Source organism: Vespula pensylvanica, chromosome 4 (assembly GCF_014466175.1).
Source record: "Vespula pensylvanica isolate Volc-1 chromosome 4, ASM1446617v1, whole genome shotgun sequence".
Classification (NCBI taxonomy): domain Eukaryota; kingdom Metazoa; phylum Arthropoda; class Insecta; order Hymenoptera; family Vespidae; genus Vespula; species Vespula pensylvanica.
This window is the reverse complement of record NC_057688.1, coordinates 4,036,128-4,049,295: the sequence shown is the minus strand read 5'-3', so window position 1 is coordinate 4,049,295 and position 13,168 is coordinate 4,036,128. Positions and strand designations below refer to the sequence as shown.

General features: G+C 39.3%; 1 protein-coding gene across 1 annotated transcript; it reads right to left on the bottom strand.

Annotated features, from left to right (window-relative positions):
* Positions 1–6,396: 6,396 nt before the first annotated feature.
* On the bottom strand, positions 6,397–11,832 carry LOC122628509 (zinc finger protein Elbow-like). Its single transcript, XM_043810880.1, has 2 exons — positions 11,186–11,832; positions 6,397–8,156 (listed from the first exon to the last, which is right to left on the bottom strand). Exons 1-2 carry the CDS (start codon positions 11,246–11,248, stop codon positions 6,540–6,542), a joined length of 1,680 nt encoding a protein of 559 aa, XP_043666815.1. The 5' UTR covers positions 11,249–11,832; the 3' UTR covers positions 6,397–6,539.
* Positions 11,833–13,168: the final 1,336 nt, after the last annotated feature.

Genomic DNA, 13,168 nt, shown 5'->3' with positions numbered 1-13,168 from the left:
TTAACGATTCGATCGGACAGCCAGTCGCAAATCATGTTGAGATCGTTAGGTCCTTGGAATCTGTGAAAACCAATATTTTGTTAGAAGAGGATTTTCAGCTTGAACGAACGCTCATAGCTCGTGCGACTACACTCTCATCCGCGTGCCCAGGTGCTGTTCGTATGGGTTAAGGCCGGGTGAACGCGATGAATAGATCTTAAGTTTCTAATCTGATTTAGCGGTTGCCAAAGCGTTGCTGCTTCGAGCGTATTCGGACGTATTACTAAAACGTGTCCGCGTGTAAATCTATACGTGGAATTTACGTCAGCCTGTCCAAGATTTAAACGATAAGTTTTGTCAAGGGACACACCGAAGAAGATCCTCACATTATTAGAAATAAATAGCTTAGAAAACAAATGCGAAGCCAGTTTCATAAAAGATAATTAATTTCTTTTACCTACTCGTTAATTACCCGTAGTTCGTACTCAAGTAAAAGGTGATGTAACATTTATAAATTCATATAAAACTATAGAGAAGCTACATAGACATTTTGGCATCGAACGAACATCGTTGGTTTTCTTAGGATCCTCGTTTGCGATCTTCAACGTCGATGACGTCAGAATTCAAGAATCTTAACGTTGTTCTATGTTAAGAATCGCAAACGAGAAGTTACAAGTTAACGAATAACGGTGCGATGCTCGGGTCGTGTTACTATAAACTCTTGAGAACTTTCGATGAATAACGAATGGCTTCTCTTTGTTGTAAGAAAAATCAAAGGAGAAGTGGTGTCGATATTTCGTTATAAAGAAACATCCCGCTAGATCGAAGCTAGCAAAAGTTACGAGTCACCGTGACGGACCTGTCCTTATTATGGCGAAAGCCTCTTGAAACAAAGCACGAGGCAAAGAGGAATTAAACCTATCATCTTCCTGTTCGCCTTAACGATAGCCCGTCGATGATACGATTATGGTGAGATGCGAGGATCCAGGGATGCCGACGAGAGTAATGATTGAAAATAACAGGAATCATGTATAAACGTTCCATCGTGGCTTCGTAGCCAGTGTTCCGAGCGTATTGCGAAAGGGATCGTCGGAAACGATCGCGAATCTCAGAAAAAGGCATCCTACGATCAGCACGAAGACGAACATTACGTTAATGACCTTCTTTACGTTAAGATTATAGAATTATAACGCCGTTAAGATAAATCATTCGTCCTGTCTTCGTTTCTAACTTCGATACACGTACCTTGATACAAATCGCGTATGTCCGGTAGCGAGAGCCCAGAGGAAATTTTTCATTAATTGAATTTAAACAAATTCTAAATTTAATAATAACACGAACGTGCGGCATATTCTAAAATTCATGCAGGTTTATGTCGTTCCTAATAAATTCAATTTCATCTCGGTGTCCGCATAATACGATTAAAATGTATCCTCCACATCCTATTTTGCAAGGAATTTATTGTTTTCACGTAATAACGAAAATGTGTTTCTACCGATTAGGCATCTAATCCAAACATGGCTCATACAGTGTCCCAATAAAAAGTGCCCAGCAGAATTATTTTTCGAGAAACTCTGAGACAGATAAATTTTGTTTTCGAAGAGTATTGTTTTGATGTGCAGAAGCTAGAAAATATTTCCTACTAATTTTGGTACATACTTTGAAAGTACGGTGGCTCATAAAAATATTCAAACACTATTCGAAATTTAATAACTTGTTGGACAAGGTGTTTTGAATTTTTCAGTAGAGACATGGACTGTAGTAGAAAGTATTTGTAGAATTGATAACAAATGCTTTTTCATTGCAGCAGTAATAAAAGATAAAATTCACCTCTTCACAATTCTTTATCAAGAGCATGTAACAAGTATAATTGATTCTAGGATTAGTCGATTTTTGATCTTTACAAGATGCATGGAAGGACAATCAAATCTATAGCATGCATATATTTGTTTTTCGAAAGAAAATTATTGATAAAAAGAAATAAAAAAAGAGAAAAACCATTTGGTAGTTTTCATCATTGAACAATTTTATTTTTAATCGTTCACGTATATCTCATATATATCATGTTAATTTTTTCATAGCTATGGAAATATTCGAAGAACTTTGTCTAGTTTAAATAAAGAAATGAAAATTCAAAAGGTTTAGGAATATTTTTGTGATTCATTGTATACAGAAACGAACTCGATCGTTTTTGAGCTAGGGACTCGGCCGTATCTCAATATTGTCCCGTCGGAAAGCTAAACAAAGGTCATGCTGGTAGGCTAAATGGCGCGTTCAAAATCGGACGAAGATAAATACCGCGGTTCGTTTGCCAGGTATCGTTTGTCGTCGGTTTTTCGATCAGTCGGCCGTGCGCTCGCGCGCACGAACACTCGCTTACGGTCGTTAGGCGCATATAAAGCAAGCGTTTGCCTGATGAATGAACTCCGATCTTGACGGGGAGCCCTCTTCTATGCGATCGTGTAAAAGCACCCGAGAGAGGCACCCAAAGGCTTTCCGCGGTCGTTATGGGTATTTGTACAACACAATTTATCTCGTCCCGAGGCCACGACGCGCCATACAAAAGCCGTGCGACCGTGCCGTGAACTCGACTCAAGGCATGGATCCGCCGTAATAATCGATTACCGCCAGTGAAAGGAAGAGAAATCATCGGGTTCGAATCGAAGGAGGGAAAGACGAATTTGCACGCAAGCTTTTTACTTCGAACGAATCTTTGACGGATTTAAACGAAGCATTTTCAAGATAAAAGGAATAAATGGAAGATTTCATGCAACCATACAATACGTGCCCATAACAAAAGTAACGTGATACTATTAAAACATATTATTTTCTACGTTCTTTTCCAACGTTCTTACAATCTCATGTTTATATTCATCAACTATTTCCTTTCTCCATTTTGTCTTCAAAGGCTCGAGAGTAATCGGTTAAAAAATTTTACAAGCAAAAAGTAAAAAGAGAAAGAGGATAAACGTTGTTTACAAAACTTTCGTAAGGTGCATCTACTGACGTTTTCAAGATTTTATTTGTTAGTTGTAACAAGAGCAAGTTCTGGTGTAAAAACGATATATAACAAGGTGTTCATATCTATTACACTTAAGTATATATACAGGGTGAAGAAATAATTTTGATTATTTCGAACGTATGACTTTAGTAAAGAATATTTCCTCGTATCTTTAAGAAGAATAGAGATATCCAAAGTGATCAAAATTATTGGTCTCACACTGTATATCGCTGATTCTAGAACATCCTGTATTGTTTGAGAATATAAGGAGCACGATGTAAGGAGTGGAGAATCTCGGTCTCTTGGTAGGTCTGAATACAGACAATGTTGCGCGATGTTGAACACGAATGTTCATGTGCGCGTTTGAGGTCGCTAACACGTTCACACGTACGGTCACATTTGGTAATAGGAAGTAACCGCATCTATGCAAACGGTGTCCGCAGAAACGACATAATGTGGTTTTTCCTCGCTCATTATTCTTCCTCGTTCATTAATCTGATAGATCTCAACTCGTTTAATATATCGCTTATTTCGTTCTTCGTTTTACGTATACTCTTAAATCGTTTGTAATTAATCTGTTTACGCCTTGGATCGCGATCGACGTAATCGTCAATTAATTTGATTGCTACATTCTGATAAAAAAAAAAAAAAAAGAGAGAGAAAAAAAAAGAAAAGAGAAGGAACAAGTTCAAAAATGCGATATAATATTTAAAAAGATCGTCAGCGAAGTATCTGCTTTTTATAATTAGTTATAAAGCCTAAACTCTTTTTTTACAGCAGTAATTTTACGAAAACCGTGAAGTTTCATTGACCGAAATTGTATCTCTTAATGTATCCTCATAAAACGTGTCTGCCAACAGAACGAGTGTTATAACGAAAGAATAATTGTCTCAGGCAAACAAGCTCAAGAAGTTACTATTCCGAGTGATCAAGATAAATGATTCACCCTGAGTAAACGTCTACGATAACGAAGCGTCTTACAAGATGTTTAAGAACGATGTCATTTCGTTTTAACGTTCTTCGTTTTAAGATTACGCGCGTTATTTATCGAGGAACTTTGAAATTCGCGCGTTCTCAAAGAATATCGGCTTGTCGAAGAAAAGAACGAACGTGAGAGGCGATAAACGGAAGACGAGAACGAGTCGTAATTTAACGGCCGACGGAAAGAAGAACGATAAAAGCCGGAAACAGATGCAGAAGAGGGCATGTCGGCATTGGACGCCGTTGGGTTACGAGGGGTGATCTCGCTTGCCCTTCGAGTGATTTATGAACAGACGCAGCGACTCCATCTACTTGACCCGTTCACCTCGTTACAAAGGATAATGTATTCGTGAGAGGCCAACCTCGGCCGGCAGCGGTTCTTCCGCATGGTGTCTTCCTCTCTACGAAAGTAAACCGAAACGAACCGAACCGAATCGAAATCGGAATATAACAGAGAGAAATAATATAATGCTATGCAAGATTCGTATCACGAGCAGCTATAAATTTTCTTTTTCTTTTCTTTTTTTTCTGTTTTTTTTTTTTTTCTTTTTTCGATATATTACCTATCGTAAAACGCCTGCCTTCGTATCTTTTCACTTACTATATTCGTACGAGCGTCTATGAGAAAATGATCTTTTCTTGTATTCGATTCATCAATAAGCTAACGCTATTCTAATGAATGAAAATTTCATTCGGGCTGTTTTAATTTATATGCGAATCGTTATATCATGCTTTTAGTTCGTTTAACTCTTTTTTTACTGTCTAACACATATGTGTATGTGTATACGCGTGCGCGCGTAGGTCTGTGCACGTGTGTGCATATGTATGCTTAATGTATACTATCTTATATAATCTCTTATTATCCTCGGTAAGTAGGTTCGCGTTTTACTACCATTTACTAAGACACGAAAGACTTCAAAGATTGTATTTCAATTTTGTAATAAAAGTTTTAAAGATAACGGCAGTGTCAAAACGAACGGTCGTTACAAAGGCGCCCATTGTAAGCCACGTCAGCTGCATCAATCCTAATCTTTGACATATCTCCGATTTTACTTTTACGAGCGAGTGTAAAGCGTTGTAACGTTTAAAGTCCTTCGATATTTTTCCAGAATTTATCGTAGTCATCTCGAAAGAACGAGTTCATAAAGAATCGTATTACGATATTTCAAGTTGCCACCAATTCGAGAGGTGGTTAACAATCTTAAAAATAATTGTCGGGGAAATTTTAGGAAGGATAAAAAAGAAAATACAACTTATATTCTGTCAATAGTTTCTCGTATTTCGATTTTAAAAAGTACCAATGGGAGATCAAGTAACATAGAACAACGATAACTTGAAAAATACAAAAATCCCACCACATCCATCGAAGATACTAAAATCTAGGTGATAGAATCTCGATATTCACAAAGTCTGTGAACGCGTTTTATAATTTTATCATACTAGAATAATAAATCTATTTACAGATAATATTTTCTAACATTCGATCTTCGTTTCTTCCTTAGTTAATAGAATATCGAAGACGCAAGTTAAAAGCGTCACGCGATATATACTAAAACTTTGGTTACGCAAAAATAGATGCGGCACAATATAGATATGTATACATATACATACATATATATTTATATATATATACATACACAAGATATTTCACATATTTTAGTATAACCAGAAGGGTGGGCGAGTGAATTTATGTGAAAAGAACAAGTCGAAAATATACAGTGACATTTTTTTTGTAAAAGATTTCATTTCCGAATAAATCGATGTTGAAGATTCATCGAGTATACACCGCGTAATTACACGTGACCATACCGTAGACCACTTTTTTATGTTTCTTTTTATGAATATCATCGATATCATGGTTTGTCATTTCCAATAAGCAATTTTTATATATTCATTGACTACAAAAACTGCAGTGATATATATTAGACGTAGGTGTAAATACGAGGCCGTGTGTAAACGTATCCCTTTTCTGATTGTACCACCAAAGTGTAATACATATATATATATATGTGTGTGTATATGTATATACGATATACCCAGTGATCGCATGAATTTCTATTTTCCTCGAAAGATAGACGGACACAGAAATTTATGAGTATTTCTCCTACGTCGTCGTAGATTTCTTTAATGTACGCAGAAATGCGTACAACGTTAATACGTATGAACAAATGTACAGAAAAAGTCGCGTATGCGTATGAGCAAAAAAGAGAGAGAAAGAGAGAGAGAGAGAGAGAGAGAGAGAGAGAGAGAGAGAGAGAGAGAGTGAGTGAGTGAGATAGGAGAGACAAGGGATAAAGAGAATGAACAAGAAAAACATACATTTCAAAATTTAATAGATATATTATAAGAAAGCACAATCGCGTCTTTGGAATTTAATAGACAAAAATGTAATCTCTTCCTCTTCCTCTCTCTCTCTCTCTCTCTCTCTCTCTCTCTCTCTCTCTCTCTCTCTCTCTCTCTCTCTCTCTCTCTCTCTCTCTCTCTCTCTCGGTCATCTTTGCAGAGAAAAAATCACAGTCGGGGGCTCTTTCGATCAGTCGAAACAGAATCTCGAGAATAACTGGCTCTGCTTCTCTCCTCATTGATGTAGTCCGGATGTCGCACCGAGCCTTGGTGCAGCGTAAAGCGAGTAGGGTGAGAAGTAATGCGGGTGTGGGTGAGGTGGAGGAGGTAATACATGAGCAGGGTGGGTTGGAGGTAAAGGGAAAGCAAGAGAAGAAAGTGAATGAGGTATCATCGGTGGTGTGGGTTTCCCATAAGGATGATAACGTGCCGTGGCGAGTGGACTGAGCGGTGGTGTAGGATAGGTTCTCGAAAAAAAGGGATGCGTGGATGGTAAGGCTAAAGAGTGTGGCGGAGGTGGTGGTAGCGGAGGTGACAGCATTGAAAGTGCCGTTGCAGTGGCTACGGCAGCCGCAGCAGCGTTGGAAGGATCGGTGGTGTTAACGGAACTCGAAACGGAAGCATTCGTATGACTTCTTAGGTGTTGTAGGAGTTCCTCCGAGGTGCCAAAGCGTTTGCCACAGTAAACGGTGTCACCAGCCATCCAGTTACAAACATACGGAAGCTGCGAAGCAGCAGCGAGAGCACTCAATTGCGCGTGGGCGTAGGCAGCCGCTGCGACGCTAGCTGCTGCAGCCGTTGACATTCCGGAGCCATAAGGCGAGCCAGATCCAGATTTATGATCACACTGGACGCAACCGGATGGGCAAGAAGAAGACGAAGAAGAAGAAACTGTTGAAGGAGCAGGAACTGGACTCGTCGAGAGTTTACCGTTTGCTTGAATACTCGCTTGTGGAGGAACGCTCGTTCCCGTAGTCGCTGCAGCCGCGGCTGCCGCTGCTGCTGCGGCCGCAGCAGCTAAAAGGTGAGAATTCAGTTGGCAACCCGTGCAGTAAGGGTCCCGACAAAGACCTATGGACGATGCGTCGGTTCCATTACTGGACGATGATTTCAAACGGCTGTTGTAAGCCAGATAGGGACTCGTTGGACTACCCATGAGCCCGCTTTTTAGTGCGTGCTGATGCGGAGACAGTAGCGAGTTACCAGCCGACATAACGTCTATTGGTAATTGCGAACCACCATAGGCTAAGTGATAAGCTGAACTCGTAGAAGGAGGTAGGCCGAGCTTGAAGGTACCGAGTGGTAGATCTTTGATCGATGGATCCGTCATGGCTAATACTCCGGCAGGGCTGTAGGAATTTGGCCTTATTGTAGGACTACCATGACGAGTTCCTCGAGTAGAGGAACTCGTTGAAATTCCATCGTTTGGACTTGGTTCGCCGATATATACTGCACCTTCCGGTGTAGTTGTTTTTCTTCCTTGCGGAGTCACTGCACGGGTCGAGGAAGCACTCTGATTGCTCGAACATCTTTTGTTATTATTATTTCCTGGTGTTCTGGAACGAGCGGATGTTGAATGACTTGACGCCGATCGTTGCTGATCCTCCGGACTGGATGTTTTCTCACGGCCAAAGGATTCGTGAGAATTTTTAGAATTTGATCTACCGGTTACATCGTTGGTCGGAGTTCGCCTTGATGGTGAACTTCCCTCGCGTGAGTGATCTCGATTAGATTTTGACGACTTCGATGATTTATCCGAGCCGTTCAGTAGAGATCTGCTTGACGGGGGATCCGCTCCGATCTGGCTACAAGTCTGTGCGAGTAGAGCGAGAGGACTCTTCTTTGCATCTAGCTAAAATATGAAGAAAGAAGAAGATTAATTTTTGTGATCGTCAAATTTTACCAAAGTCTACTAAAACTAAATGCAGCATGTATTGTGCATAATGTACATGTAAATATGAAAATGAAAGATAAAAAGCATAAACCCAAAGGTGTTACCGAATGCAAATGTTTGCGAATTCATTCAGGTAGATTAGGCTCTAATATCGAGTGGCTAATATCGAAACGTCGAATATATGGATATGTTAAAAATGAAATGTTACGTATCTGTATGGACGCATCTAGAAAAATCTACAGACTTCGTGCGAAGTACGAAGCGAACGAGAGCGTAGCGTGTTCGTGATTTGTTTACGTTAAAGCGTTTGGCCAAAGGCGATCGATCCATCGTTGTGACCGACGGAGGCACCGTAAAACGTTGCTTTCGGCGATGTTCTCTGAACGAAAAATCATCGCTCACAGTTCTCTGGATTTTGATCCGACGGGTTTTCGAAAGCTCGCCAAATTTTCGACTTTTATTGGGCAGTTGTTAAAGCCGGATACAGTATTTTTGATTTATCGCAGTTCATTCGTTCACACGACTGATATCCACGAAAAAGAATCGTCATATCGGAAGAATCGTTCCGCGATACGATCGACAATGTCGAGAAACAAAGAGAATAATTCTCTCTTGAGCTCTCTTAGCCGTTCGATCATTGTCTATGAGCAACGACGAGTCATTAATCTCAAGAGGATGGAAACGTCGACGGAACGTCATAAAGATCTTTACACCGTCGTCCAGCTTCTTCATTAATTTATTATTCGCGAGGCAAAGGTTCCCCCTTTGGAAATCGCATTTCAATACGAGCAACTGACGTGGCCGTCTTTACGAGAAGCGTTTTTCATTCGCGTCACGGAACGTACGCGATCAGTCACGCGTTCCGGGAGGAGAGAGGATTGGTGGGGAGAAAACGAGGAGAGGCCAACGAGAAGGATTTATGTCCGTCATCGTGACGGATAGAAAAGGTAGAAATAGAAAAAGGGGTTTCACAGGAAGAAGAGGTGGAGGGAGAGGAGGAGGTAGAGGAGAAGGAGGAAGAAGAGGTGGAGGGTAGGAGACATATCGACGCTTTTGCGCCTTTCCAAAAGAAGAAGACGAAGGTACCTCAGGCAAGAGGGCGGAAAAGAAAGAACAATCTTCTGGATAGAGAAGATTGATCCCTTCGAACGATGCTGCGATCGGTACGAACAATATACAGGATGTTCTTGAACGAGAATGGGATAAGTTGGAATAAAATAAAAGGAATGCAATAGTGGAATGCAAAATTGTTTCTTGATAAAGCAAAGCTAACGTTAAAAGGAGTTAACGATTTTATTGTTTTACCAAATGTAATTAATTTAATTATCGATATTATATATTTATACATTTGAGCATTTCTTCCAACCCCTTGTTAAATTACATTCGATTAGTCCGTTCGACTCGTAGTAATTGTTCTTTGTTTTATATAGATACGACCTTGTTTGTTTCGTTTTAATCATTGAATCTAAGATCCTTTTTGTTCTATGGATTTTATTATTACCTTTTATCTTTTTTATTCTCTTTCCAATTTTTTTCTATAGAAACGCTTGGTATTTCTGTTAACGGTCTACAGCGTACACATTGGCGGTATCCGTCGAACAGCCAATATATACAGCGGATGTGCCTCTCGTAGGCGTAATTAAAATGCAACGTCCGTGGTAAAGCCGAGGCGCGGCAGCGTGCACGGTGAAGCACGTCGAGAGAGGCGAGGCGTGAGTTTGCTCGTGCTAATGGCGCAACGCCGACACCGACGTCTGTTGTATCGATGCTGCCGTGAATTACTTTGCCCAAACTATTTACGACGAGTAGTAAGACTATCTATTAATCGCGCCCATGAAATTTAACGGTAAACTAAACGTTAATATTTTTCAATTCTTAACCCTGTCAGAACTTGCTTTTAATTATGGAAAGGAGATCGTTCGCGCTTCATTCTGTCAGATATACGTCCGACAAAAATGATCAGCTATTTTATATAATCGTCTAGCCAACCGACGAACAATCAAGTTTTCGAAATATTATTGCGCGTTGTTGTGAGACATAGCGCTTCTTTAACTAAATGGGAACGACTATTATGAAACGAGATCGTTGAAAGCTACATGATTTGCTATTTTTCATTATAATGATGATTCCTTTTTCCTTTTATATCATGATAAGCATGTACATTCTGAAAGATATAAGAAAATTGTATGTAATAATAATGGTTATTACTTTTTGCTTGTAATTACATAAAATTTACTTCCGCATTTTCAACGATTAACAATAGTTTTGCGATTATTTCTATCGTATAGGCAAATAATCAGTGAGATTTCTTTACGAACGTTTGCAATCTCAAACTTTGAAATATACTTTTATTTAATTACAAAAAAAAAATATATATATATATTGTAACCTGAATATTATAGCGTGAAGTAAATTCAAGGACTCGATGCATCAAAATTTTCCAATATCGTTGAAAATCCACGTTACGTATTTATTAACGTGAAAGTTTCCGCGATGCTTTGTTCTAGGACTGGTATGCGCGAAAGCTTTGAAAGCTGTGAATCGGAACAATTGTTGACAACTACGAAACGGTCTTTCGATTTGAATGTTATTGTTTATTAGCAAACGCTCCGCGGTCACACCATCGACAGCTCGACATAAAAGCGACGTGCAGAGTGAGAGAGGATGGGGGAGAAAGAAAGAGAAAGAGAGAGAGAGAAAGAGGAAAGAGAAAGAGAACTAGAGAAAGATGAAAAGAGAGAGAGAGAGAGAGAGCTGTACAATTTTTAACGCGATAGCCCTTACATCCATTTTTAGATACTTCATCGCGAATAAAAAAGCTAATAAAAAGACGAAAATCACTTTATCGCGTTGTTACGACTACATTCTCTCTTCCTTTTTTTATCTTCATTAAAACAATATTTTCTCTTTTTAAATGAAATAAATAAAAAAAAAAAAAAAAAGAAAAGAAGAAATTAATTAGGATAACATCAAGTATCTGTACTAACTGTTGTCGGTAGAGGAGTTAAATAATCCGGACATAGATACTGATTCGTGTTGGAAGTGAGCATCTTAAAGAGCGCTTAAGAGCGCTCGCTTTCTCGTCCGCTCTTCTCTTTTCTTAATAAGTCGTATCTTCAAAGTACAAATCCCAAAGTAGAATCCGGCGAACGAAATCGCTCTTTTTTATTTATATATTCACTTGGTCGAACGACACCGTTTGAGCTCTTCTTTCTAATCTTTTCACTAAGAACTCTTTTCGACACACTTTGCGAAGGGCTTCGAGGTCCCTGTAGGGTTCCGTAGCCGAGAAAATGAAATTGTTGTGCGATGAGCGACATCGAATCGAACGAAGCGGAGGCAAGAAAGCCGGATGGTACGCGCACGAACGTCCTTTTAGTTCGGAGGTTACAGCGGCGACTGAAGCGCTCGTGCGCTTCGAACTCTCCGTTCCTCCGTCCCACTTCCCGTCTCGTTCTCTTCCTACGATCCCACTATCCCCTCCATCTACTCCTTCTTCTCGTCCTGCTCCTCTTCGTCGTCAACCAAATCCCCCAGGATCGTGGCACGAACGTGCGAAAGGACGAACGGCCAGGCTCGAGTGATCGGAAGCGACGGGACGCGAGACGAGTAGCAAGACGAAATGCGAGATGTGACGTGTGACTTTGACCGACGTTTTCACCACCCACCGACCCATCACCTTTTTTTCTTTTTTCTTCTTCTTTTTCCCCTATTTTTCCAGAATTTTTTGTTTTTTCTACGGTAAGCATCATTTTTGGGTAGTAACATTACGACTATCGACAGATTGTTCATGTTTTACGTTCTTTTACGTTATTTCGATAGGAAGAATAATTCGATGCGTTATATGGGCTAGACGGCGTATTTGTTTTTAGTATTAATATTATTTCGTAAATTTAGAATATTATGGTGCTGGAAATCAATTGATTTGAATCATTTATTTTATAGCATTTTGTTTTTTTTTTGTATTATTGCTTTATATGTTGTACCTAACATGACTATTGTTCCAACGGTTATTAATCCAATCGTATAAAAATGTAATTTGTCATTGTCGTCAACGAGCACAATAATATTCATAAAATGTTCTTGATCTAATAAGTGTAATGTTCGTGAAAATTATTATCTGCTGTAAAAGATGACGAAAATGAATATAGGAATAGATTTATAACTCATTATATTACTTTTTTACAATGCAGTAAGGTCCATTTTTACAATTTCATTTGTAGGGAATATGAAAGAAGAAGTTTCGAAGAAGAAGTTCTTTCGAGTATCGTTTTAAAAGGACATTATTTAAACACTGGAATATATTTTTTGTCATCGATAATCAAATGATGCATGGTAATCATCATGTTTTTCAACATCGTTCAATAGCATTTAACGAGTTCTAATTGGAAGTATATCCAATTATAAGGATGTATCGGAGAAATCTTTATGATTCTCTTAAACATTTTAAAGCGTATCTTATTCTTGAAATGAGATATCGCTATGGAGACACGGATCACGGAAGATTTTTCTGGTCGACCTTAAACACGAACGTAAGAAAGTGGTTTTCTATCTTGTAGATAGGTCGGCCAATCTGGTATAACCGTTTCGAAACGTTTTCTTACGATCAAACCGGGATATATGTTTTCTTTGATAAAAAGATAGACCTTGTCTCGAACGACTAAAAACTTACCTCGTTGGAAAACGAGTGTTTTACCGGATATATAAAGAGGTATGGGGATAGGGGTGGGCTTTCGGAGAGCGTTAAATATCAGAGGAGAGAACCATTTCGATTATCCGTTAAGGTGAATGTGAGTAATTAAGTGGTATAACTTATAAGCTTGCTCGGCCGCTGTCGAGACGCTGTCGGGTTTTATGGCTTTATGGCGACTACAAGATGTAATTACTCTTTATGACCTTATTTCTGACGTGATCTCTTTGAGGTTGCCGCCTTTGTCGATGAAATAAAAGATGTTAGGCTGTCGAGCGTA

Bases quoted from the DNA above. Each gene is read 5' to 3' on its own strand.
- LOC122628509 (XM_043810880.1), bottom strand. From the start codon at position 11,248: ATGCTCACTTCCAACACGAATCAGTATCTATGTCCGGATTATTTAACT. The intron at 8,157-11,185 runs GTTAGTACAGAT...TTCATATTTTAG, and splicing joins TAACTCCTCTACCGACAACA to CTAGATGCAAAGAAGAGTCC.